Source organism: Podarcis tiliguerta, assembly GCF_965153285.1.
Source record: "Podarcis tiliguerta genome assembly, chromosome: 16".
Classification (NCBI taxonomy): Eukaryota; Metazoa; Chordata; class Lepidosauria; order Squamata; family Lacertidae; genus Podarcis; species Podarcis tiliguerta.
This window is the reverse complement of record NC_139549.1, coordinates 42,630,385-42,658,282: the sequence shown is the minus strand read 5'-3', so window position 1 is coordinate 42,658,282 and position 27,898 is coordinate 42,630,385. Positions and strand designations below refer to the sequence as shown.

The window sequence follows — 27,898 nt, the reverse complement described above, 5'->3', positions numbered from 1 at the left end:
TGGACTTTGGTCCAATTGACAATGCGCTGACCAGCAGCTTTTATTCCGCCTAATATGGCCTTTTTGAACAAATTTAAACACCAGATCCCGTCAGTGGTGTTGTAGTCCCAAGTTGGCTCATTCCGTAAAACTTGGGTTGTGAGTGCTTCTGCCCCTGCAGGTTTGCCTGATAGTATTGGAGTTCTAGCGCCTCTCCCACTTTGGTTGGAATGTCTGCTTTCTCAGCTTCATTAAAGAGGGTGTTTAGAAGTACATGAACGTCTGGCCAGGTGGGTTTGTGGGTTGAGAAGATGGCACTAACTTGATGGTGGCACTTGTCTGGGTCATCTCTCAAGGAGGGCATTTGGTTCGACCATGTGACTAGGTCTGCAGTATAAAAGGGTTGGTGCATGTATACCGTCCGGGGGTGTGTGTGTCCATTGGGCTCTAGAGGTGGGATCGGTAGAGCCCTTAAAGGCATCTGAACCGCTGCTTGGCTAGAGGTTCCCAGTGGCTCTATTGGTTCTTCTAATTGAATGAGGTTCTCTGGCGCGGCGCCCTTTTTCGCCTTGGCTTGCTGGCGAGTGAGTATTTGGCTAGTGCCGCCCCCCCGCTCCTCCTCCCCTTGATTCCACGTCGGTATCTGAGTCATTATTTGGGGCAGATGGTGTTACCCCTGGGTAATAGAAGGGAATCAGGGCTCGTTCGATAGAATCATCTGTGGCGTGTCCCTCGTAGGGGGAGCAAGGGCTGTTTTCTGGGCTTTAGCAGGGGCAGCTGCAAAGAGGGGGCTCCATGAGGAGCCCAAAGTAATCCCCTAACAGCCTTGAAGGCGGTTAGGTATTCTAGCTGACGGGGCTTCTCTTCCATCAAGTGCTTTCTTAGATTGTTTAAACGGTCTTCGTTAAAAGAACCCCCCGGCGGCCAGCGCAACTCAGGTTTCACGGAGGCTGTACCGGCGGACCAGGATTCTCTGCAGAGGTCCTCCAACTTCTGTCTGGACAATACTTTATGGCCTGGTATTGACTCCAGTAGGTTAAGACAAATTCAAGGAGAGGAGACAGGGTCCCTCTGGGACTGGGATGGCTTCCATGAAGTCTTCCTCCCAGAGGAAGCCCGCTCATTTTTGGAAGCCTAGGTACCCATTTTCTTAGTTCACGCATGTCTGGGATAAAGAGGGGAGAAAGAAAAGGGGGTTGGTAAGGATTTCGGGTAACCTATACAGGGGGTTCTCTGATTCTTCTATCTTCCATTGCCTAACAATTTAGTGGGTTGTTGCTTTTTTTTGAGCCCTAGCTATCTGGTTTCCTCCCCAGACCCTCGGCACTCGTCCTTTCCTTTTTCTTACTCCTCACTCTGCCAAATCCTGTTTCCTCAGTCTGCCAAATCCTGCCCAGTTCCTCCCAGGCTATCCCTCCTGGCAACCTCCTACCTATCGTCACAAACTTGAGGAAAAGGGATGTTATGCAGTGTGGTGCCAGCTCAGGTGACCCCTGGATAGAGTTTTTGAACCGGAATACCCCCCTTGCTTTCAGAAGCGGGCTCACGCACGATACATGTGTTATGTGGCATAACTGGTGCAGCTGCGGTAAGGATAGAAAGATAGTCCCTTCCAGCCCCCTGGGCGGCTGGCTGGAAGATCGGAAAAAGAGCTTCAACCCCTTGCTTTCAATGAGATGCCTGTTGCGGTGAGGTGGGTGTTTAAGCCGGTCCTACTTCCGGGCTCTCGATTGGTGTGGCTGGCTGGAGTGTTTAAGACAAAGAGATAGAGCTCAGAACCCCCGTTTTCGGTCAAGCAGTGGTCCTCTGTCTCTCTCACTAACCGGACCAAGAGGAAGGTAAGAAAGAACGACAGATAAGAGGGCAGAGAATTAAGTTGCCAGGAGATTACCACCCCCCTTCCCACCAGTGCACTGGATTTTAACTTATACTCACGTGCCTTCAGCTGTGATCCCAGGATCGTTGAATAAGCCGGCTGGATCTCACTTTGCTCCCCGGCTGAACCCCTTGAGGCTGGTCGATTACCGCCCTGAAGATGGCCAGGGATCTTCCAGTAAGAGGGATCTTCCCAGGCAAAACGGCCCTGTGCCGGCTGAAGACTTCGGGGCTCCCGGTCAGCAACATGGGAGAACCGCAGCCCCACATTGGGCGCCAAACTGTTACGGAAAATCTAGGTGCGAGGCTGCTCTGCCACCTAGCTCATCAGACTGAGTCTGCGGGTCCCTTCGGAACAAAAGGAGCGCAGCCAGAGACCGGAGCAATTTAGAGAAGATCCACGTTTATTGCACAACAGGTTCAAGGTAAGATTGATGGGGTGTCAAGAACTTTTAAAGCTTCCCACCATTACCCCAGATACAGTTCAAAAGCATCATCACTACATCATTGCTACATCATGATTACATCAGGAAAGGGGTGGGTTATACAGGATTAACATATGGGCAAAGGAGGGGGGAAACATGCAGAGCGGAGCATGTATTGAAAGGCACATTTTATGTACCGATGATTAGAGAACAATAGGGTCTTAGTTTATATAGTCTAGGAGCGCAGGGAGAAAAGGGGCAATTTTATTTCGGGTCTTGAGTTTTGTGTGGTGCTTGGTGCGACACAATGGAGGGGTTGGAGGGTCTCTGCAAGGCAGAGTGCCCTCGAGGTCATCACCTTGAACCCTCCACAGGCTTTATGGGAATGGGAATGGATTACAAACATGACCCCCCCCCTTTCTGCTCCATAACAGTTGATCAAAGAGTTCACAATGATGTGTGAACAACTGACCTGTCACTGGCCAGTTTAAAGGACCCTAAGAAGGGAGAGTTGAGTGGTGGCAGTGGCTTGTGGTTGAGCATCCATGGCTGGCACTTAGAAGGCAGCCTGAGCAGGCACCCTGGTCCCCTGGGCACAGGCTCCTTGACCATGCTGAGATGTTTTGCATTTCTATTTCAATGATCATGGATTTTTAAAATCTGCATCTTTACTAGTGATGGAAAGATGTGCTACTTTTGGTTCTTTCAGTTTCTCATTTTTCCAAACTTAACTTCAGTCCTCCACATTTCCACAGCAATTTGTGATTTTCTTTTTGGAAAATTCTTTTCGAAAAATTCATCAGAATGTTCACATTAATGTTTCCCAATAAACACATTTTTGTATGCAGTTTTGACTAATACTATACAGTTTTGCAAGCAATTTCCCCAAACACAAGGCACATTTGTGTATTACTTTCACAAATATATTCATTTTTATACACATTTTTTTCCTAATATTTGCATTTTTGTTGTTGTAAATGTTGGTTGGCTGGAGAACTGCATCACAAAGTTTGGATAGGTGTAAATTTTGGTTGCCTTGAAATGTGAGCTGAGCTGACTTTCTCTTTGGTCTATACATATAAATTAGCACATGAAAATTGTTTGCAATTCTGTGTCCTCTTTTTTTGCGGCGGGGGGAGGAGAATGGGTAAATAACCGCCCTAATGAAGAAAAAAAGTGGCAAGAAGTCAACATGAGGAATGTGCCCCTCTAGGCGCAAGATCCTTGGGTTGAAGGCTAAATCCCTGTTTATGCAACCAAATAGGAGGCCAGTTCTGTGTGCATGCAGGTGGAGATGGGGACCTAGGCAGAAGCTTTAACATGGAAGTGCATGGAAGCCTCTGCGTGGATCAGGGCCTGGTATAAGCTCTGGTATTCAGCTCCTCTATAAGCTCCCTGGTCTGACTGGCTTCATTGCTGGAGCAACACCACCCGTCTAGCTCCACGTTCCAGCCTACTAGGACAGTAGCTGCCATTAAGAGCCCAGTGGTTTGAACGTGTTCCAGTAAGGACTGTTGGAGTCAAGGAGCCTGCTGCTCCTGCTTGCATTGTTTGCCAGCCCCACCTACCCTGCACCCCTGCCAAACTCCCCACCCTGCTTGCCAACCCCCAATTTGCACTACACCCAATGCCCCCATCCATAGCTAGGGGGGGGCTAGCTGGTTTTTTGTTTTCTTTTTTGCCCCAGAGGAACACCATTGAGGCTCCCAACCTGTGTGTATGCAAATGTTTGTGGAGGGGGCGCCAAACTGGGGTTTTGACCCAGGTGAAATGAAGCATGGTTTCACCCCTGCCCCCATCTCCGCGTGCCTCCTTTAATACCCCATATCCCTGTTGGAATATTCTAGAAAGAATAGAAAGAACTTGGTCTTAAACAGGTTGCTAGGCAATAGAAAAATCTACCCAGCAACAGGAGCCTTTATAAAGGGCATGTGATCAATAAGGGTCAGAGTGTCAAGTGTCAGTATGTAAATGAACATGAGTCAGCATTAGGTCTCTGGCTGGATGGCTGGAAGAGGAAAGGATTACGTATGTTATTTTATATTTGTATTTGACCAGTGTAATTTGTTGTAAATAATAAAAATACTCAATTAAAACAAAACTCTGTTGCAAGTCTATTAAAAGAAGAAAACCCAAGAGTAGATGCTGCACACACATCAACAATCCCCACAGCTCCTTCAAGTCCCCCATATGTTTACAGTTCCTCTCTCTCTTTCCCTGCATTGTTCAAAAGTCTGCTGTTGTAAAAATTGCCTTCTTTTTAGCTCCCCTGCCCTGAGTTCATGCAAATCCAGGACTGTGATGCAAATCCTTCCACAGATGAAAGACTTATGTTTTTATGCATAAAGGAGGACATACTTAAACTATCATGGTTCTCCCCCTCCAAAAAAAGAATGAAAGGAAATTGTGGTTTGGAATTGTAGGGTTTGAGGTTTTTGTTTTGCCTTGTTTAGCTAGAGATTGCTAGTCCTGAGAAAAGGGGATTGACCATTTCAGACAGTTTGTCGGGTCAGCATGTGGGTGGCTCTTTCCCTTCTTGTCTTTTTTTCATCATGTGATAAGACTTAACCCAGTGAGAGACCTTGCTCCTTGCTCCATTGCCTTTCTATCCAGCTTCCAAGTTGCATATGTAGGACCTGGTTTCCTGCCAGCTTGTGGGTTCTGCAACATATCAGTCTGAAGCTTTGCAGACTGGCTCATTCTGCAATTTGACTCTCTATTGATCCTTTTTGGGAAACATGAAGTTGAAGTGATTATCCCAGGGGATAAACGATTTCCTTGGAAATATATTCACCCAGTTGGTTTTGTGGGGGTGTGGCTGGGTGGCTGTAGCCCCATTCTTTCCAGGATTGGCTGCTCCTTGCAGGAGGCCTCCTGGGCAGTCCCACAAAGAGTCTTTCCAAAGGGGAGAGCAGTGGGCAGAGCTGGAGGCAGGGGAGTGGGCTCTTATTTTGTAGGTGCCCTTTCAAAGCCACCAGCAAATGCTGTGCTGCATTTCAGCACATGGAAATATGACTCCTGCAGGGCAAAATCGAAGGCAGCGCTCAGAGGTGAAATGAAATCTAATTGCTACCATCAGTTTAATTCTGCTCTCTGTCTCGTTTATGAATGGCTGCCATCAAATTGCAGCTAATTACCGCCAGCACTTTGTACGTGAACAGCCATTCATTTTCAGACCTGATTCGTTTTCTTCTCTCCCCCTCCCTTTAAAAAAAGTCTGCCTCATGAACTTGCTTTGGTTTTCTTTTCCTCTGGCTACCGTGCTCTATTTCTTTGGCCACTCTTAACGGAAACACAGCCTACCCAGGATACATCAACACTACAAACTTGATCCCCTTAGCCACAGAGGCCCATGTGCAGAACTGGCCTTGTTACAGGGGACACTTAAAACATGTACAGTGGTACCTCTGTTTAAGAACAGCCCTGTTTACGAACTATTTGGTTTAGAAACTCCGCAAAACCAGAAGTAGTGTCTCAGTTTGCGAACTTTACCTAGGTCTAAGAACGGAATCTGAACAGTGGAAGGGGCCCGGGCGGCGGAAGGCCTCATTAGGGAAAGCGTCCCTTGGTTCAAGAATGGTTTCAGTTTAAGAACGGACTTCCAGAATGGATTAAGTTCGTAAACTGAGGTACCACTGTACCGCTGTGAGTAATCGATTTCTTGATGTGGCAGCACCCACCCTAGGGAACTCCCTGCCTCTTGACATCAGGCAGGCATCTTCACTGTGCTCTTCAGCACCTGCTAAAAGCAGTTTTGTTTCAACAAGCTTACATGGATATGTAGAATGCTGACATGTGTTTCTAATCTGTTGTTGGTTTATAAAAAGTAAAGGTAAAGGTACCCCTGCCCGTACGGGCCAGTCTTGACAGACTTTAGGGTTGTGCGCCCATCTCACTCAAAGAGGCCGGGGGCCAGCGCTGTCCGAAGACACTTCCGGGTCACGTGGCCAGCGTGACATCGCTGCTCTGGTGAGCCAGAGCCGCACACGGAAACGCCGTTTACCTTCCCGCTAGTAAGCGGTCCCTATTTATCTACTTGCACCCGAGAGTGCTTTCGAACTGCTAGGTTGGCAGGCGCTGGGACCGAACAGCGGGAGCACACCCCGCCGCGGGGATGCGAACCGCCGACCTTTCGATCGGCAAGCCCTAGGCACTGAAGCTTTTACCCACAGCACCACCTGCGTCCCTTATGGTTTATATTTGATCTTAAATATGATTTGAATGTTTTCAGTAGCTGTTCTTAACTGTTATTGATTTTGCTGTTTTATTCTTTTTGCAAACCACTCTGACATTTTTTCTTCTTACAATTGGGTGGTGTATATATAAATGATATGAAATAAATAGAATAATAGAATTGTAGAGTTGGAAGGGACCCTGAGGGTCATCCAGCAATGCAGGAATCTCAGCTAAAGCATCCATGGCAGATGGCCATCATCCAACATCATGAACAACTCTCACTGTCAGAAAGTTCTTCCTGATGTTTAGTCGGAATCTCCTTTCTTGAAACCTGAAGCCATTGTTTTGAGTCCTACCCTCAGGAGGAGTGGAAAACAAGCTTGTTCTCTTCTTCCATGTGACACCCTTGAGATATTTGAAGATGGCTATCATATGTGAATTATATCAATATCACATTGTAAATTACAGATAAATAATTTGTCATTCACAAATCACAGAATTCACAAATTTAAGCATTAAAAGTGAGCCAGAAGGAGTCGTCATGGAAAACAAAGGCTTCCTGAGCATAAGCCCCTTCCTCTCCTTTCTGTTCAGTTGGCAGGAAGCAGTTCATGCAGTTTGAGTGGGCCAACAAGGCAGCGGAAGTCCTTGGCTGCGATTTTGAGGAGCTCACAACAGCCGTCTTCAAGCACCACCTCCAGAGGATTATTGAGCAGGTCACGTCTGGAGCCGGAGGACAGCTCAGCCAGGACCAAGGCTGGTCGGATGGTAAGGGCCTTTCCTCATGCAAAGTTAGCAGGGGAAAGAGAGGCTCCGTTTTGACAATTCTCCTCCCTCCATCAACCTTGGGTTGAATATGCATGTTTGAATCCATCTTGGGAACAACTCAAACAGGTACGGATAGATTCCCCCCCTACCCTCGGCCCATCTAGTGCAGCATCCTGTTTTCACAGTGGCCAGTCCACAAGCAGGACATGAGTGCAGTAGCAGCATTCTCCCTGCTCATGATTCCCATACTGGAAGTAACGCGCTGTCTCCGTGGCTAGGTGTTGATGGTAAACATATTTTCCATGAACTTGTCTAAACCACTTTCAAAGCTACCCAAGTTGGTGGCATCACTGTATCTTGTGGCAGTGAATCCCAAGGGTTAGCTATGTGCTCTGTAAAGAAGTATTTCTGTTCTGAATCTCCTACCATTTAGCTTCACTGGATGACCCCTTTGGGTTCTGCTATTCAGAGAGAACAAGAAAAACTTTTTCTCTCCACTCTTTCTGCACAAGACATTGTTTGATACTCCCTGAGTTTTAGTTTTATGAGAGAGAAAAGCTTCTCTTTCACCGCACCATGCATAACATTATTAACCTCTGACCTGTACCCTCTTGTTCTCCTTTTCTTTAGAATAAAAATACCCACTTGGTGTACCCTTTCTTTATAAGAGAGTTTATCATTTTGCTTGCCCTTTTCTGAACCTTTTTCAACTTTGCAATGTTCTTTTTGAGGTGAGGCAGCCAGAGTTGCACACAATATTTCAAGTGTGTTCACACCATAGATTTGTATAACAGCATTATAGTAAAAGCAGTTTTGCCCTTAATCCCTTTGCATAGCATGGAATTCACCTTGTAACAGGGACCTGTGAAGCTGCCCTGCTCACCCGACCTCAGTATTGTCAGTGTAGTAAACAGAAAGAGGCAGCTGAGGCTCACAGAGGCCATTCTCAGCTCTACTGCCAAAAAGGTCCTCCTTAGAGATTCCAAGCCCTGAACCATGAGCAGATTCCCCACACTGAAGTCTAAGGAAGGGCTATGGCTCAGGGACATGAAAGGTGCTAGGGTCAATCCCTGCCAGCTTCACCAGATAGGATTGGGAAATACCTCTGTGCCTGGTGAGCCAATGATCTGGCTCAGTACAGGCAGCTTCCTGTGTTCCTATGGAGAATGATGGCTCACCAAATCCAATGCAGTCTGCTTTGGTTGACAGCAGTGCTGTTTTTTTCCAAAAAAGAGGTGCCAGAACTCAACATGAATGTCGCCCTTGTTCTCTTATAATGGCAATGACACCCACCGGAGAGGTGCCGGAATTAAGTTCTGGCCAAAAAAAAAGCCCTGGTTGACAGTAGCTGTCCTATGCCTGAGCTTAGGCCTCTCCTGACCAAGCACATTTCTTACCTGAAAGTTGCACCTGAGACCTTCTGTATGCAAAGCCAAGTGCTCTTTCACTGAGGTCTGGGTTCTTTCTGCGTATCACTTCTCTCTCTGCCTCTCTGTCACACACCTTATTGTTCTGCCTCTCTTAATTGTGGCACTCATGCAATGATTAGGTAAGTGTGGACACATTTTCAGGCAGTGATGCAGGAGGAGAGGAAGTGCTCACAACCCCGTATCCAAGGACCACTCCCCCCTCCCTACTAACTAGCACTCTGTGGGCCACAGCATGCAAAGCCACCTTGTCAGAGGCAAATTGCCTTCAAATTTTTGACTACAACAGGGGCAATCAGAGGTAACATTATTTTTTTGCACTTGAACACAAAACAATGAGATTGGTTATTTAAACATAAAACCCTTTTGATTTTCAGCCCTTTAAAAAAAAGGTAGCTAAGCGCAGCTGGCTTTCCAAACAGCTCTTTGAATTATAAATCTGCCAGGTATTTGAAAGCAGGAAAAGCGGGTTGGAGAAGGAAGGCGTAACCAAGATATTAGCTGCCTACTGAGATCTGGGACAGGCAACAAGCTGTTTGCGGCCAGCTTTCTTGCTGTTTTTTGCCTTGACAACGCCCCCCCCCTGCTTTTCTGTAACTCTTTTCATCTACTGCCTCCCGCCCCCCCACTGCTACCTGCTTTTGTGCACTAAGTAACAACCAGTGTTTATTCGTGGCTGAAATTTGCCAAGGAATGGACCTGAAAACAATTTAGAAAAGATGCCAGCTGTAGTTGGTTTCCTTAGCAACGGGCTCAGGTTCCAAGCATGTAAAACCCTCAAAGAGGCACCTGCTTCCCCTTCTTCCTTCCTTAAACTCTCCTCCAATCAATATTTCAAAGTCCCCTACCCCAATTCAGGTTTTTTGCACCAGGAAAAGATCTGCCCTCCCAAGAGGAACAGGAGCGACAGAGCCGCTCCTGATGCTGAACCCTGCAGCTGTTGGCAACATTTAAGATCTCTCAGTGCATCTAACATTCAGATCAGTTTGGAAAAGGGACAACTGCAAAAGGACATGACAGAGGTTTATAAAATTATGCACAGGATGGAAAATGGAATATATGTATTTATAGAGTGAGCAATTTTTATCCCTCTCCCATTATACTAGAATGGGGAAGGAGGTAGTCACCAAATTAAATGGATTTGGAATGGAGGAAAGTCATTCTGCACACAGATAATGTTTGAAACTGTTTTTTCCAAATGCAAACAAGTTTTTGTTCTTAATGGATCTTTGATAAACAAACAACTTAGTGGAAGAAGACTGAACTTAATTGAACAAAATAGGCTTCTATACCCACATACAACAGTGCAAAACCTCCCCAAACAGACACAGTCAATGAACCCCCTTCTCATTTAACACACACAAATAATCAGTCTCCAACAAACATTTACCCAAGCAACCAACACATAGTACCAGGCCACTAACCCAAATCCCTCCTTAGGCCTAAGAAACAACAGCAGAGTGGCTCTTCTGTCTGGTTTGCAATGCAGCAATCTTGACCCACATCCAGGCACACTGCATTTAGGTTCAAGCCCTGTTATTTATACCCAGCCCAGATAGGCAAGGCTTAATGCCTCAACCGCCTCCACCTATACTGATTAGTATCATGTCTACATCCTCCCAGTCCCATGATCTGGGTAATCAAGCCCCAACTGGGCCCTCTTCAAGGGTAGAAGTGCTCCTGCAAGGACTTAAAGTGGCCTTAAATGAAGGGTTAATTGTGCAAGGCCACCAAGCCTCCTCATCCATCTTCCGTGTTTCCACTACAGGAACTCAGTGCCACAAGATGGATATGGACTTACATGGCTTTAAAACAAGCTGGGGAGCTATTCCCCTCAAGCCTCTACCTGTCCGTCATGATTTGGATTTTTAATTTTGATAGTTTGTGTCCCATGCTGATTCCCTGTTGAAAAGTTCCAACGTGATGCTGGTGGTTTGGGTGCAGGTTGTATTGGAGACTGTGTGCCCCTCTCCTTGTTAGAATACGTCATGCATCTGATGGAGTGGCCTCCTGCATTACAGGGAGGAGTTGGACTAGTCCCTTCCAACGCTACAGTTCTATGATTCATGCCCTCCAGACATTTTGGATGACAGCTGCCATCAGTCGCAACATCAGACAGCCCTGCTGGCTGGGGTCCACAGGAGCTGTCACTCAAACATTTGGAGGGCACCAGGTTGGTGAAGACTGGCTTATGCCATAACAAATGGTTAGTTTTCTTCAGGTGCAACAAACCTTTTGCTGTTTTTTTCCTGCAACAGACAGACACAGCAGTTGCCCTGGTTGGAAATTGCTTCTGGTTTGATCGCAAAGCTCTGAACTAACAGCATGTAGGGAGGACTGCTGAGCAGCCATGCCCAAAGGCACTGTCAGGGAAATTAAGCAATCTGTGTCTCTCTCCTTCAGGTCCCAAGATGACAGGTGTGGAGTGCGTGGAAGGGATGGCTGTGGGGCTCTATGAGGAGCTATTTGCAGCTATTGTGTCGCTCATCAACAGGTATGTTTGCCTTTGAATGCTGCAAACTCACTTTTGGAAAAGTAGGCCTTTCCTTGGCTAGATCACAAAGATGTGATGAGCTATAGGAAGAGCTGAGGGGTTGTTGCATCTTTCTGGGTTTTCCACTGCCCATGGCACCTACATTTTTAAAAAGACTTCAGTTGAAAGTTGGAGAATAAATGAGAGGCGGGTGTTTGGTATGGAGGGAATGCCATTTGTGAAGGATGCTTGCAGCGGAAGAAAGATGTGAAAGGGCCATAGCTCTGGGGCAGAACACCCACCTGGCATTCAGAAGGTCCCAGGTTCCATCTCTGACAGCATCTCCAGGGAGGACTGGGGAAGTCCCCTGTCTGATACTCTGGGATCCACTGCCAGTCAGAGTAGACAACACTGAGCAAGGGGGACCAATGGTCTGACTCTGTCTAAGGCAACTTCCTGGGTTCCTATGTGATCCTCCATCAGGGTGAGTGTCTTTAAATCATCTGTCGCTTTTGCTGTCCAAACATGTTGGAGAGAATATGTAGCATCTTAGTCTGGTTTTCTTGGATGTTGAACATAGAGAACTAGGGAGACATCAGGGAAGAGCGGTGCCTTTTTATATGTGAAGTTTCATTTGCCTTCGAGATTCTCCTCCTCCTGCATGAGAACATAGTTCCACAATAGCTTTTAAATATGGTTTTCTGTACAGTTGTTGTCAATGTTAATGAATGGTGGTATTTAAATGTTTTTTAAATAAATAAGAAGATCATGTGTGTGCCTCAGCCATCAAGTAGCTGCCAGGGGTGGGGAGTTCAGACCTGCCACATTCCTTAACTGACTTTTAGCTCCACTAATGCTGACATCACTTTGTCCTCAGTTCTCCTCTTTGCAATCTAGATTCTTCTTGCACAGAAATCCCAAGGAGAATGTGGGGAGCTCTCAAGCACCCGACAGGCCCGCAATCTAATTTTGGAAGCAAGTTCCATCTTCAAGGTGCAACTACAGAGCTCATTGGCCCCTTGAAGCACCTGAAATTGCCAGCATGTTGGGCCTCTTGGTTGGTGGGCCTTGGAGTCAGGCTTCCTGGGATGGACCTTTCCCAATTAGTGCTCATTTCCACACAGGTTCAGCCTCTTTCCCATTCAGCAGTTGGGTTAGTTCCTGCTGTGTCCTTGCTTCCATTAAGTGGGACACCCTGTTGTTATCTGCATAGGTGTAAAGATGCATTTGTTTGTTTTGTTGTTGGTCTTTTTTATTTTAAAAAAGAGAGCATGTGGAGTGAAAACTGTGGTGTGCTGAGAGCAACACTTGTTTACTTATTAATAATGGATGTGACTTTGCAGGATTGACACGAAGGTTACCAGCATGTTGAGATTAATGCGCCCACTTGAGGGAGTCAAATAACAAGCTTCATATGGGGCAGGCGGGGGGACACGGAGAGGCTTGCTTCCTAATAAAAAGGCTTCATTAGACTAGATCCAAAGGTCAGGAGGGAGAGGCCTTGGTTGCCTCTTCTGTCCCAACAAGGTGGTGGTTGTAGTAATTACTAGATGTGCTGTCAAACTGCTGCTGTTGTTGCTGGGCTGGGGGTGGCTTTTCCTTGTGACTTCACAGCTGCAGAAAATGCTGCTTAAAGCTTCATTGGGACCAGGCTTGGAAAGTGCTAGCAAATCCTCTTCCCAAATGCCACACCAGCCATTGATGTAGAGAGCACACCTCCTTGTGCAAAAATGCCATGTATCTAAGGAGTACGGCTTGCAAAAACTGTGTACATTGGCTAAAATTGCATACGGAAATGTTTGTGTTAGGAGCAATGCACCTAAAATGCTGGTGAGCATTTTTCAAAAAGAAAAAAAAATCATAAATGCAAAAATGTGGTGAACTAAATTTAGGGTCCAGGGGGAAGAGGGAAACCAAAACGGATAGATTCATCCTTCCTGTAAGGATATAATAATAATAATAATAATATTAATAATAATAATAATAATTTATTATTTGTACCCCACCCATCTGGCTGGGTTTCCCCAGCCACTCTGGGCGGCTTCCAACAAAGATGAAAAATACACTAAAATGTCACATATTAAAAACTTCCCTGAACAGGGTTGCCTTCAGGTGTCTTCTGAATGTCAGGTAGTTGTTTATCGCTTTGACATCTGATGGGAGGGCGTTCCACAGGGCGGGCGCCACTACCGAGAAGGCCCTCTGCCTGGTTCTCTGTAACTTGGCCTCTCGCAGTGAGGGAACCGCCAGAAGGCCCTCGGAGCTGGACCTCAGTGTCCGGGCAGAACGAAGGGGGTGGAGACGCTCCTTCAGATATACTGGACCGAGGCCATTTAGGGCTTTAAAGGTCAGCACCAACACTTTGAATTGTGCTCGGAAATGTACTGGGAGCCAATGTAGGTCTTTCAAGACTGGTGTTATATGGTCTCGGCGGCCGCTCCCAGTCACCAGTCTAGCTGCCGCATTCTGGATTAGTTGTAGTTTCCGGGTCACCTTCAAAGGTAGCCCCACGTAGAGCGCATTGCAGTAGTCCAAGCGGGAGATAACCAGAGCATGCACCACTCTGGCGAGACAGTCTGCAGGCAGATAGGGTCTCAGCCTACGTACCAGATGGAGCTGGTACCAGAGTGGTGCATGCCCTGGATACAGATTTGACCTGTGCCTCCATGGACAGCTGTGAGTCCAAAATGATTCCCAGGCTGCGCATCTGGTCCTTCAGGGGCACAGTTACCCCATTCAGGACCAGGGAATCCTCCACACCTGCTCGCCTCCTGTCCTGTCCCCCAAAAACAGTACTTCTGACAAGACAGGATTCAACCTCAATCTGTTAGCCGCCATCCATCCTCCAACCGCCTCTAGACACTCACACAGGACCTTCACCGCCGTCACTGGTTCTGATTTAAAAGAGAGGTAGAGCTGGGTATCATCAGGGGGTTACTCGAGAGCAATTAGGCAAATGCCTCCCTGGTAGGCTGTAAAGCCTCGTTATTGGTGCCAAAAAACCTTCACCATGCAGAGCGCCACTATTCCGTGGCTCGCTCATTCACTGGCAGAATCTGAGAGTGAGCGGTCCTTAAACTTTCGCCAGCAGAGTAGTTTCTTGACGCCCAGTCTGTGCTTGCCCTCTCTGTGCGAAAGCCTACTGCGCAAGGAGGGCGTGGGTAACAGAGGACCTCTCTCCTCCCCACTTTGCTCAGGCAAGGTGTCCTGGCACCGCCTCCAAGCCCTGAAGCTCCTCTCCACTGGAGGCGTGGTTATTCTCCTCCGCTGAGGAGGTGTTGCTTCCCACGATCTTTAGGGGCTCTCTTTAATCCATCCGGCTTTTCCCCTCTCGCCCCTGAGCCGATGGCAGTTCCCTGACACTTCCCTAGTTACATAGTTCTTAGATCAGAGAGATTTTCTTCTGCCTTCAAATCTTAGAGGGTTTATTATCTGTCTTAGCACTCATCTTTGGGAGAATGTGGTATTTATGGCAACTTTTGTCTTGAATATCACCTTCTCTGTGTGCTGCGCATGCATGCATTCTTCCTTTCCCAAATGCAAAAGAATCATCTTGGCCTTTTAAGTGACCGAAGTGGAAATGCAGCCTGTCATAACAACGTAAGAAGAGAGTCCTGTAGCTGGACCAGGCCAATGGGGACCCATTGAGTCCAGCATCCTCTCTTCACGGTGGCCAACCAGATGCCCATTGTGGGAAACCCACAAGCAGGACCCAAGCACAAGAACATTGTCCCACGCCCTGTGGTTTCTGGCATTCAGAAGCATTGTGCCTCTCCCACTGTGGAGACAGAGCAGAGCCATCTTAGTCAATAGCCACTAAACCTCTTTTAAAGCCAAACATTGATGCTCCTTTTTGAGTTTAAAACAAACTTGAATAGCTTTTGGGTCTCACTGCACTTTCAGAATTGCAGGGCACATCGTTAGCTATGACTTGAAATTCTCTGGAGTTAATTCTAAATAGAGATTTCGTTTGTTCCTGGAAATGGGCAGAGGTGATGCGGATAGCCACAAGCAGTGCTTTTTTTCTGGGGGTATGCAGGGGTATGCATACCCCTAAACATTTTGTGAATCTAAGTTTGGCCTCATTGAGGGGGCAGTATTTCAATATGAGTAGGAAAACGAGAGTACCCCGACCTAAACATTTTTCAAGAAAAAAAGCACTGGCCACAGGTGCTCTTTCTCCCTGCTTCTAGCCATTACAGGCAACATGTTTTGTTAACAGTCTCCATTTGAAACAAAGCAAACTTCCCTTCATACTTGTCATTGGCACACAGGTAGCCAGATGTTGCTCCTTGCCTTGTTCAGTCAGGCTGGAGAAGGTGGGGACACAATTTGATGTGGGGCCAAGTCTCCAGTACACTTTGCTGTGTTTCAGGCTGATATTTCCTGCCACATTTCCTGTCAGTGTTTGTAAAAAGCAAAAAAAAAGAGAAAGGTTCTGACCTCCCTTTGTTGCCTCAGCCTGGCCCTCGGACCCTTGTCGGCATAAAAGAGTCCACGAGAAAAGTATCCTTGCAGAGTACTTTCTGCTTTTATTCTTAAAAGTCTTTCTGCAAAAGCGACTGACCAACTGCACACACATCAACACTACCAGCTTTCACTAACCAACCAATCAACACAACCCAAACTAACATTTCTCACACTATACAACCCGGTGCAGGCCACTGACTCATGCTGACCCAGCTTTTATAAGCATTAAAGAAGCAGCATTCAGTTTTTAGCCGTGACATTTCCTACCATTCCTGCATAGTAAAGCTTGCAAAAGGGGAAGAATGTGGCTCTTTCAAAGCTGTTGTTTCATGGCCGTTCAGTGATGTCTGGGCTATGAAGGTGATGTGCACAGGAAGCAGGAGTGATCTATCCTGCTCATATACAATTTTCTGAATGTTGCTTGTGTGCTTTGGCCCTGCTCATATGTGGGAGGAACCTGGAATAGACAAGGTTACAAGGGACATTGGCATCAGCCTGTGATGATACGTTGGGTCCCTCCCAACTCTGGTTTCCCTTTTTGAAATATGGCAACCCTAATCCTTCATATTGTTCCAAAAGTTGTGTGCCACCCCCACCCCGACTCTGCAAGATTCCTGGGGGTTCCAGGCACTCACCCAGAGTCTGTGTTCCTTTAAAGTATTGAGAAACAGCAGAGACCGTCATGGCCTTAAGAAATATTCACTTATTTACACCTTCAATCTGCATGGAGGCAGTCCAGCTCTTACAGCATGCCTTCAGCCAGCCTGTCCAAAATGAATCCCAGTCTTTCTTCTTCTCAGCAGCCCTTACTCAAAACTCCCTTTCCCAGTTACCCTGGCAGCCTTCCAAACCCCCAGTCTCTGTTCACCCCTCAGGGCAAGGGAAAGGACAGTTCTCTTGCATTGCCAATGGCTCTCCATGATCCTGTATTATTTCTTAATGACCCTAGCTTGACTGGGTCATTTTGCATAGGCTAGCCCAGGGGTTCCTCTGTGGCTTGTATTTCTCCCTTCACATCCCAAATAATCAAAATCCTACCATTTATAATTTTATAGGGTTTATGGGGGTCTCCCCCCAAAAAAACTATAACACCATGTTTAGACTATGACTCCCATAAACCCCGACTATTGGCTGTGCTGGACTGGAGCCGGTGGGAACAAGGAACCTGCTGATGGCAACATGTGAGGGGCACTGCTGGGCCCCTGAACCAGTTCATGTCTGCCTTTTCTTTCATGGGTGGTGGGAAGCTGAAAGTAGATGGTGCTGGTGAGCTGCAATCCTGCTTTCTGCTTTTTAAATTATTGCAAGGAAGGTTTTTACATGAGAGGGTGCCTGGGAAAGAGAGGAGGGGGCCAGAGAGAAGCCCAGACAGTCCTCGGATTAAGAGCCTCCATGGCACCCTCTGGAGGCTTCACCCAGAGCAAAAGTCCTGGCAAACCCCCTTAGTTTCACCCCTGCAAGAACCTTTGGCCTGGTCTGGAAGCAGATGGGTAGCCTGTGCAGAGATTTTAACAATGGTGTTCCATGTTGCTGACCCCTTCAGCATTCTGGCCACTGTATTCTGCACCAGCTTCTGCACCAGGTGCAATGGCAGCCTCACACAGAGCACATTGCAGTAATCCAACATTGAGGCTGCCAAGGCATGGATTACAGTGGTCAGGCTATCTCCATCCAGGAACAGCTGTAGCTGGTCAACCAGATGAAGCACTCCTTTTACCTTGCTCTGCTGAAACCAAAATGTGGCATCTATTCCAATGAAATATGTATCTGGCTTCTACCAGTCAGCAAGTTTTGACATCTGCTGCTAACCTTGTAAGGAGTGAATGCTCTTTGTGCAAGCAAGGTCTTTTTAAAAGCCCTTCCTTGGGTCCCAAACATTGAAAAGACTACATGGAGTTCCATCCACAGCCAGAGGCCTTGAGATTATCTCTGCAGATATTGGACCACAAAGTCTTAAGATGTCTTGCCCGCCTTCTTAAACTAGAATGCTACAGACATAGGTCAGACCCTGGGGCCATCTAGCCTATCATCTCTCCATGATTTCAGGCAGAAGTCTATGGCAGTCTTAACAAGAGATGTGGTACAGTGGTTAGAAGAAAGGAGATTCTGACTCAAAATCAGAAAGAACTTTCTAACAGTAACAGCTGTTTGACAGTGGAATGGTTTCTCCTTCATTGGAGGTTTTTAAGCAGAGGTTGGTTGGTCATCTGTCGTGGGTGCTTTAGTTGATATTCCTGCACTGCAGGGGGTTGGACTAGAGGACCCTTGGGGTCCCTTACAATTCTACAATTCTGTGATTCTATGATTTGAGGGTTGGACTACGATACGGCAGACTAGGGTTCAAATAATCCCACTGGGTGACCTTGGGCCCGTCACCGCATTTCAGCCTAACCTACCTCAGAGGGTTGTTGTGGCGATGAAATGAGGAGGGGGGGGGGAGAACCATGTATACCACCTTGAGTTCTTCGGAGAAAAGAAAGTAGGGGTATCAATGAAGTACACAAATAAATAAATGAACATCAAAGACCAGACCTGGATTTTGCATGGAAACAAGGCACTCTGTCCTAACCACCCTTTCCCTAGGTCCTTCTCTTCAAGTTCCCTCTCCATGGCCTCAATCATGGTGGTGGACACGCCTGGCTTCCACAACCCCCGGCACCAGAAGAGAGAGCGTGCAGCGACTTTTGAGGAGTTCTGTCACAACTATACACAGGAGCGGCTGCAGGGCCTCTTCTACAAGAGAACCTTTGTGTCTACACTGGAGAGGTACCAGGAGGTGAGTCTCCACAATCTGGTAACTTCCAGGTTGGATTATTGCAACGCGCCCTACTTGGTGCTGCCCTTGAAGGCAACTTGGACACTCCAGCTGGTCCTAAATGCAGCAGCTAGATTACTGGCTGGGGTTGCCTATAAAACAGCTGCATTGGCTGCCAACTCATTTCCAGGCCCAATTTAAGGTGCTCACATCAGTGTTCAAAGCCTTAAATGACTCAGGCCAACAATACCTAAAATACCACCCACAGACCCCGTTGGGTGCTGAGATTGGAAGAGGGGGCCTCTTGGTTGTTCCGCTACTTTCAGAAGTTCAGGGGTCAGCAGCCCAGGAGAGGGCCTTCTCTGTGGCAGCCCTTAAGCTGTGGGAATCCCTCCCCACAGAGGGCACCTGGCACCTTCATTGTACAGCTTCTGGAAAATGCTGAAGATGCAGCTCTTTGCTCTGACCTTTGGCACTTGAGACACGTATTTTTAAAGACCCGCTTAATCAATGTGAGTGTGAGTTGTTTAACCTGTTTTTAATGCTGTGTTTTAATTATTGCAAACAACTGTGCTGTTGTGGTAAGTAGGTGGCGCTGTGGTCTAAACCACTGAGCCTATGGCTTGCTGATCGAAGGTTGGCAGTTTGAACGATGGGGTGAGCTCCCGTTGCTCTGTCCCTGCTCCTGCCAACCTAGCAGTTCGAAAGTACATCAAAGTGCAAGTAGATAAATAGGTACCGCTCCGGTGAGAAGATAAATGGTTTTTCTGTGTGCTGTTCTGGTTTCGCCAAAAGCGGCTTAGTCATGCTGGCCACATGACCCGGAAAAACTGTCTGCGGACAAACACTGGCTCCCTCGGCCAGTAAAGCGAGGTGAGCACCACAACCCCAGAGTCATTTGTGACTGGACATAACTGTCAGGGGTCCTTTACCTTTTTTTACTGTGCTGTTGACCAAAAAAAAATGAGTATGCCTCGTACAGCGCTCCCTGTCAGGCTCCAAGCAGTTGCTTCTCTCTCTCTCTTTGCATGTGTGTGTTTGGGTCAAGATCAGGTGGACGTGGAAAAGCTGGGGATCACTAGACCAACAAATGAGAATAAGTTGGGATGCCCTGAGAGGGAAAAGCCAGTCAGGGGTTACGATCCAAAGCAGCCATAAAACGAAGGTAGCAGGAGCCTCAGAGTGTTGTCCTAACAGCAGAGGTGAATCAGTTGGATGGAAGAGTGAGCTCTGAGGTTAAGCAAGCTGGTTCTGCAGCCTAGAAAATGCCCTTGAAACATCAAGCTCAGCAGAAGCAGAGTGTGGGTGGATCAGGAGGTGAGGCATGGGATCAAACCACTCCAGGCACCTTCTGATAGTTCAGCTCAAAACCCAGAGTCCTGTCCCTGAGAATGGAACAAAAAGTTGCAGTATGGAGTACTGCTATTCATTGTGCCTGCCAGCCAATCAGGCTCTTTCCATTCACACTTACTTACTTTTTACTTTGTCAAACCTTCATTAGGAATTACAAATATAGGCCATCATAAAACATCCATATATAAAATTCTAAAATATATACAAATAATACTCCATCCCATTAACACCTTTTCCCACTTCCCCTTCCCCAGATAGACACTCAGCATTCTCTGGCCCCTGAGCATCCTCACTGGCCTGTTTCAGGGCTTGCTTTCCCCCCTCCTTAAGATTTCCCCCCAAATATTTTTCTGCTTCTGCAACCCTTGAATCCCCCATTTTTGTCCCATCTTGGACGAACCCCATCTTCATTTTGGGGAAAAGTGACAAGCGGGGGGCCGCAGGGTTCTCTCCTGGGCCATTGTTGTTCATCAATGAAGGAATTTTATAAATGAAGGAATTGAGGGGGTGCTTATCAAATGTGCAGATGACACCAAACTGGGAGTGGTAGCTAATGCCACAGAAGACAGAACTGAGATTCAAAATGAGCTTAACAGAATTGGGAAATGGGCCCAGGCTAACAAAATGAATTTCAATAGGAACAAACTTAAGGTTCTGCACTTAGGCAGGAAGAACCAGATGCACAAATATAAGATGGGGGACACCTGGCTTACTAGCAGTAAATATGAAAAGGATCTAGGGGTCTTGGTGGACAACAAGCTTAACATGAGTGTGATACAGGAGCAAAAAAAACCTAATACTATACTAGGCTACATCTAAAGAAGTCTAGTGTCCAGGACAAGGGAAGTAATAGTTCCACTCTATTCTGCCTTGGTGAGAAGAATATTGACAAGCTGGGAAAGTGTGCAAAGGTGGGCAGCCAAGATGATCAAGGATCTGGAAAGCAAGCCTTACGAGGAACAATTGCTGGGTATGTTTAAGCCTGGAAAAGAGGGCTGTCCCTCTTCTATGTAAGAGGGAACAAGCTTGTTTTCTCCTGCTCTGGCTTCAGGTTTCAAGAAAGGAGATTCCAGCTAAACATCAGGAAAAACTTTCTGACAGTAAGAGCTGTTTGAGAGAGGAACTGTCTCCCTAGGGAGGTTGTGGACCTTGAAGGTTTTTAAGTAGAAGCTGTATGGCCACCTGTCATGGATGCTTTAGTTGAGATTCCTACATTGCATGGGTTGGAGTAGATGATCCTCAGAGTTCCTTTCAACTCTACAGTTCTATGATTCTATGATCTTTACTCAGCACCTGCATTTGCAAAGAATATATGATGAATGGGGTGTAGAATCCACAACATTTTCGTGGGGAAGCTCCCCATTTTAAGGAAATGACTAGGTCTTGTGTGGTGCATTCTCCCGACGTCCTCTTATTGTCAGGGCACCCATTGCTTATGAAGCCTGCTTAATATTTACCCCACTCCCGCCATTGCGACAAGAATGACTTGGAAGACGGGAGACAACTCTGGCTCCAGAGGAGTTGGCACTTCAAAAAGGTTGCTTTGATCAGCAAGCTTCAGAATGCCACCAAAGGCAGAGAGAGAAAGTAAAAATACACGACTATATATATTTTTTTAAGTGTGTGAGATGGGTTCTTTTGTTCTATCACTCAAATATAAACTCTGTCTTTGTCCTTCATGTCTTCTAGGAAAATATTGAGGTGCCATTTGATCTCCCCGAAGTCTCCCCAGCAACCACAGTAGCCATTGCAGATCAAAACTCATCCCAGGTAATTAAGAAATGAAAGGGGTGTGTGGAATGGGGGGAGGCAGGTGAGTGCTGCCATTTTGCCACTGCCTTGGCCTGGCAGGAATTTAAGTGCAATGCAGAATACCCAGTTGAGGGATCTTGTTTTTCTGTGAAGGATGCGGCTGTGTTTGCTGCTACATTAAGACTTTTCCTGTGGCAGAGAGTGAAGATAGAGAGCTTTGAAGTCTTTGTGGCAAGAGCAGAATGATCACCATAGGCCTGGAGGGATTGCTGGGAAATCAAAGGCAAAAATTCACAACCATACTTTAAAACATGCAAAATTAAAATACTGAAACAGAGTAAAATTACCTCAACTTTCTTAGCATCTGCGTAGGCTTGTTTAAACAATAACATTTTTGGCAGGTGCTGAAAAGTATACAGTGAATATGCTGGGAGCTGCCCTCTGAGTTTGCATGGAAATGGCATGTTTATGCATAAAGGGTGGAGGTGCCCAAGACTATGACGGTGCCAAGGCAGGAAATGCAGGCAGCATTAAGATAAATTCAACAGTGTAAATATGTTTTTATGGATGCAATAGTGGAAAACCGATTGGTATACTTTTTGTAAAATATGCAGATATTTAAGATATGAACCAAGGGAAATGAAGAAGGGAAATGAACCAAGGAAAGAGAAGAAGAGAAGACATTGATATAATGATGTAAAATGTTTATTTGAAATTGTAAAACAGAAAATTTAATAAAAATTATATATATATATATTTAAAGGCAGGAAATGCAAACCACCCCACACCATAGGTGGTAAATGCAAAACATAACCTTAATCCTAACATTAAATTGGTCTGGTGACCCATCACAACTGACGTCACGGGCACTGTCCAATTGGAGGCTGGCACACTTGGTTCTCTCTCTCCAAGTGACAAAATTACAGTTTGGTTTCTGGGGGTGGCCTGTGGGTGGCAAATGATCTTTACTTGGAGTACTATCAACAGAAAAGTGTATATGGATTGTGTCAGAGCTGGCTCCTGGTCCCAGCTCACAAAGGACCAACGCTAGCCGGTAGTAAAGTATCAAAGTCTTTATTGAAGAATAGTTTCCATTTCCAAGCCTTAGCGTCCCAGCTCTACGTCTGGAGTTTAGACCGGCGAAGCTCCGTCTGAGTCTCCGCCCCCTGTACACCAGTTTAAGACTCTAGCCTTACTCCACCTCTTCCGTCTCTCCTTTCTCCTCTGGGTCCTGCTACCCCCCGGGGTCCCTTCCTTCCTGGATTCTTCCGACGCCGACGTGGACCCCCCTGACTCCTCCCTCTCTCTACGGCGGGCTTTAGGACCTGGCTCCCTATCCGGGCTGCCAACTGCTGCACCCTCCTGTACATTTGAACTTGGCGCGCGCGCGCAGCCTTCCACCTTCCTCTCGACCGTTTCCTCGCTCTCCGATGGAGGCGTGGCCACTCCTGCCTCATGTCCTCCCGCTGGCAGCGCGCCACCTGATCCCGATGCCTGGGACTCCTCCCCCCTACTGCACTCTGGGGGGGACGCTGGTCCTGATTTCCAGCTGCTGCTCTCTGAGTCCCCTCTGGCCCCTTCTTCCCGAGGTGTCCCCCTGGGCACTCCTCTTGCCCTGACTATGGGGGCCCCTTTCTGTGAATCCTCCGAGTCACTGGAAAGACTCAGAGACCTCGGATTGCTGTCATCGCTGACATTTCCTTCGGACTCCTCCCCCTCGCTCTCTATTTCCTCCCTTTCCTGTGCCTCTGCTCCTGAACCTCTGACATCCATCCCCCCCTCGAAGCCCCCCCTTCCCCCCTCCCCCTCCTCAGGCGGGGGTGCTGGGTGCTCCGTCGTTGTGGGGGTGAATGGCGGATACAGTTCGTCCCCCGTGGCGTGCATCCAGCCGGATAAGTCCGGCTCGTCCTCCGTGTTTTCGCCGACCTCGATCTCCTCTGCTTCCATCTCCGTGCCTCCATGCTTGAACCCAACGTCCTCCCCCAGCACGTCCATGTCCATCTCGCCCTCTGTCACCTCTGGGTCCGTTGCCTGCCAAGGACCCCCCAGCCACCTCCTGCTCCACCGCTCCTCTCCTCGATCATCCCACCAAAACGAGCGGTCTGAGGCGAACCCCGAGGGCGATCCCTCCGGGGAACGTGTTTCTATTGCCTGTTCTTCGTCCGAGGTGAACCCCTGGAATGTGCTGGTTGAAAGCGTGGGTGTGAAAAGCCAGTCGTCGAAATACTCAGCTGGCATGGGCCTGTGTGGGAACAAGGCATGAAACTCCTCCTTGAGAAGAGGCTCGTTCAGGGCATAGTCCGGCACCCAACGGTTGGCGCTGGCCGGGGTACCTTCACTGGCGAGAAAATATTCTACTCCCTCTTCCCCCCATCTCGAGTCTAAAATCTCTGTGACCTGGTTGATGGGCTCCCCTCTTGGCGACTCCCTCCTTGGGGGCGTCTCCCTATACGGGTCTGGTGCCGTGTCCTGCGCCTGAAATCGGAGAGGTGCTTTGTAGGGCGTGAGCACAGACCTATGGAACACTGGGTGCATTCTGGATCCCTCCGGAAGTGTCAACCGGAAGGCCACTGGATTGATCTGTGCCTCAACTTGATAAGGTCCTAGCTGCTTATGTCCGAGCTTCTTCTTCGCTAATGATCTGGTCGGCACTGCTTGGGCTGCTAACCACACCCAGTCTCCCACCTGTATGTCCTCCCCGACCCTTCTGTGTTTGTCAGCCTGCAGTTTGTATGCGTGCTTAGCAAGTTCTAACTGCCTCCTCAGCTGTTCGTGAACTTCCTGCAATTCTGACGCTAAGACTTCCGCTGCCTGTGGCTCCCCCTCCCCCAGTCTCTGTAATCCCGGGAAGGTTCTGGGGTGCCTCCCGTTGTTGGCGAAGAACGGTGTCACCCCCGTGGACACGTGCTTCGTGTTGTTGTAGGCGAACTCCGCGAGCGGCAGGTAGTCCACCCATGTTGCCGGCTGCTGATTTGCATAGCATCTCAGGTACTGCTGCATGATGGCGTTGACTCGCTCCGCTTGTCCGTTGGTCTGCGGGTGTCTCGCCGACGCTAGGTTGATCTTGACGTTCAGGAAACCCATCAGCTTCTGCCAGAAGTTCGAGATGAACTGTCGCCCCCTGTCGGACAAGATAGACCGTGGCAGGCCGTGCACCCTGAAGACGTGGTCTATGAACAGCTTGGCGGTCTGTTCCGCTGTGGCCACCTTCGCGCACGGAATGAAATGGGCCATTTTGGTGAACATGTCCACCACCACTAGCACTGCCGTTTTACCCCTTGAGCTGGGTAAATCCGTGACAAAGTCCAGGGCCACCCTCTCCCACGGTTCGCTCGCTGTCTGCAGCGGTTCGAGCAGTCCCGCCGGAGGTTTGTGCACTGACTTGGCCCTTTGGCAAGTGTCGCACCTCGAGACGTACTCCACGACTTCCCCCTTCATCTTGTAGACCAAAAATCTCTGGCAACTAATTCTGCCGTCTTCTCCTTGCCAAAGTGCCCGGCGGTGGGTGCGTCGTGCAACTGCTGCAGTACTTTCGCGCGGAGGTCGTCTCCCGGTACATAGAGTGCCCCTCTGCGGATGAGCAATCCATCACGTATTTGGAACTCGTCGTCCTTCACCGTGCCCTTGTGCACCTCCTCCATCTTGGCCTGTGCGAAGGGGTCCTCCTGCAGCGCTCGACGGACCGCATCCAGGTCCACGGTTGCTGAAGCGCACGCCCACGTTTTCGGTGCGAAAATGTGCTTGGCCGCTGCTGGTGCCGCCTCGTCGAGGTATTGCGGCTTTCTGGACAGTGCATCTGCCATGATGTTGTTGTCCCCTGGGATGTACTCTATCCTGAAGTCGAAATCCGCAAAGAACTCCGCCCATCTGATGTGCCGCTGGTTCAGGAACCTTGCCGTACGCCAGTACTCCAGGTTCTTATGATCCGTGCGAACCTGCACTGTGTGCTTGGCTCCGATGAGGAAGTGCCGCCACGCCTTGAATGCTGCATGAATGGCCAGCAACTCCCTGTCCCAGATGGTGTAGTTCTGCTCTGACTTGCTGAGCTTCCTAGAGTAGAAGGCACACGGTCTCCAGTCCCCATGCGGGTTCTGCTGCAACAGTACTGCGCCCACGGCTCTGTCTGAGGCGTCCGTTTCGACTCTCAGCGGTCTTCCGGGATTCACATGCAGTAGCTGCCCTTCGGACGAGAAGAGACGCTTAAGGTTCTGGAAGGACTGCTCCGCTTGCTCCGTCCAGATGAACTTCTTCTTCTTGGAGCTGAGCGTGTCTGTAATGGCCGCTGTCTGCATCGCGAACCCCTTGATGAACTTGCGGTAAAAGTTGGCGAAACCCACAAACCGCTGGACCTCCTTCCGATTGCGCGGGCTCTTCCAGTCCAACACTGCGTGAACCTTGGCGCTGTCCATGGCGAGCCCCTTGTCTGACAACTTGTAGCCCAGGAAATCCACCTCCTTCCTGTCGAACTGGCACTTCTCCAGCTTGGCGTACAGCCGATGCTCCTGCAGTCTCTGCAGAACCTCCTTGACGTCTCCCTCGTGGGTCTCCTCTGATTCTGAGAATATCAGGATGTCGTCCAAGAAGCATACGCATTTCTTGTAGAGGAGACCCGCCAGGACGTGATGCATGAAGGCTTGAAAACAGTGAGCGCCATTTTGTAAACCGAAGGGCATAACTCTGTATTCATAGGTGCCCAGGGGTGTGAACATGGCAGTCTTCCACTCGTCGCCCTCGCGTATGCGAATCAAGTTGTACGCCCCTCGCAGATCCAACTTTGTGAAAATGCGTCCTTTCCTCACCGTTGCAAGCAGGTCGTCTATCTTGGGCATGGGAAAGGCCGTGGGCTTGGTTCTGGAATTTAAAATTCTGAAGTCTACCACAAGTCTTTTTTGGGGCGTGTCCTTCTTCTTCACAAAGAATACAGGACTGCCCCCCACTGCCTTCGACTCTCGGATGAAACCGCGCTTCAAGTTGAGGTCTATGAACTCCCTGAGTTCCTGCATCTCGTCTTCAGACATGGAATACAGTTTCCCTGTTGGCAGCGTCGCCCCAGGCAGGAGGTCAATCTTGCAGTCATAGGGCCGGTGGGGAGGCAGCTTGTCCGCTTCTTTCTTGCAGAAAACCTCCAAAAACGCTGCGTACTTGAGTGGCACTGCTTGCAGCGTGCCTAATTGCAGCTGCGGGTCATCCTCTTCCCCTTCCGGGCTAGGCAGAATGCAATGTTCCGCACAATAGGATGAGCCGAAGGTCAGTTGGCGCTGGTACCACGCCAACGCTGGGCTATGCCTGTGCAGCCAACTCATGCCCAATACTAGAGGCGTGTCGGACAGTTTGGTGACATTGAAGCTGATGACTTCCTGGTGATTTCCAATCCGCATCACCATCGGTGGTGTTTGCTGTACCACCTGCCCGCCCAGCAATTCTCTGCCATCCACCGTGACAACCTTCAGAGGCATCGTGGCTGGCAGTAGTGCTATGTTGTGCTGTTGAATGAAATCCAGTGCTATAAAGTCTGCATTGCTGCCAGAGTCAATGGTAATCGGCACTTCCATAGTGAGTCCATTAGGTAGTTGGAGTGATGCTGTAAGCTGCACCACTGGTTTGGGCGGGAGGGGGTCTGTGGGCTGCAAAATCTCTGGGGATTGCTTCACTGACTTGTCTGGCTGGACCCCAGCACCTCTTCCTCCAGCCAGACTGTGTCGTTTCCCTGCTGCGTTGCTTCTGTTACTGTTGCTGAGGCTGCAGTGTGCTTGTGGAGCCTCTGGGGACACTCTTTCGCCATGTGCTGAGCACTGTCGCAGATGTAGCACTTCCTGTTCCCTCTAGGAGGCTTCGTTTTGACTGCTCCCGGTGTTAGGGCTCTGGTAGCTGACTGAGCCCTGGCACCTCCGATCTCCATCGGTTCTTCTCCCCCTCCCTGCGAGGGTGTGGAGTGCGCACGCGCTGCTTCTTTGGGAGAGAAGGGAGGTGCTCTGGCTGGCGCCCTTCCCCAACGTCCTTCTTCTCTGTTCCAAGGACGTTCCTCCAGGCGCACTCCCACCTCTAGCGCCCTCTGGACCACCTGCTGAGTGCTCTGTGGTCTCTCCCCCCTTGCAATCTCAGCTTTAACATCTGCATTCAGTCCTTCCCAAAAGAGGTCTCTCACTGGAGCAGAATCCTTCTCCCACCCCAGTGCATGAACTAAGCCAAAAAAGCGTGCATGGTACTGCCTCACACTGGCTTTGCCTTGTTTAAGTCCGTGTATGTCTCTTCTGGCAATGTCGATGTCTATCTTTGATAAAAAACACGAATCCATTGCTTTAATGAAAGCCTTCGCATCTTGGAGCGCCGGATCATTATCTCTCCATAAATTCCTCAGCCACGTTTTGGCCTCCCCATGCAAATGGGATAAGATGAACCCCACTTTCTCTCTCTCATCTCTAAAGTCTTTTCCTAGCAGATCCAG

General features: G+C 48.5%; 1 protein-coding gene across 8 annotated transcripts in view; it reads left to right on the top strand.

The window, feature by feature from the left end:
• MYO18B (myosin XVIIIB) overlaps positions 1–27,898 on the top strand; it is a 256,252-nt gene that overhangs the window by 64,387 nt on the left and 163,967 nt on the right. For all 8 annotated transcript variants that reach the window (XR_014506212.1, XR_014506213.1, XR_014506214.1 and 5 more), the window contains 4 exons: positions 7,050–7,223; positions 11,054–11,144; positions 18,177–18,369; positions 21,391–21,471. Coding sequence is in view for 5 of the 8 variants with exons in the window: in XM_083418972.1 (XP_083275098.1) it covers positions 7,050–7,223; positions 11,054–11,144; positions 18,177–18,369; positions 21,391–21,471 (539 nt within the window). In the remaining 3 variants the exon portion in view is untranslated. The remainder of the gene's footprint in view (positions 1–7,049; positions 7,224–11,053; positions 11,145–18,176; positions 18,370–21,390; positions 21,472–27,898) is intronic.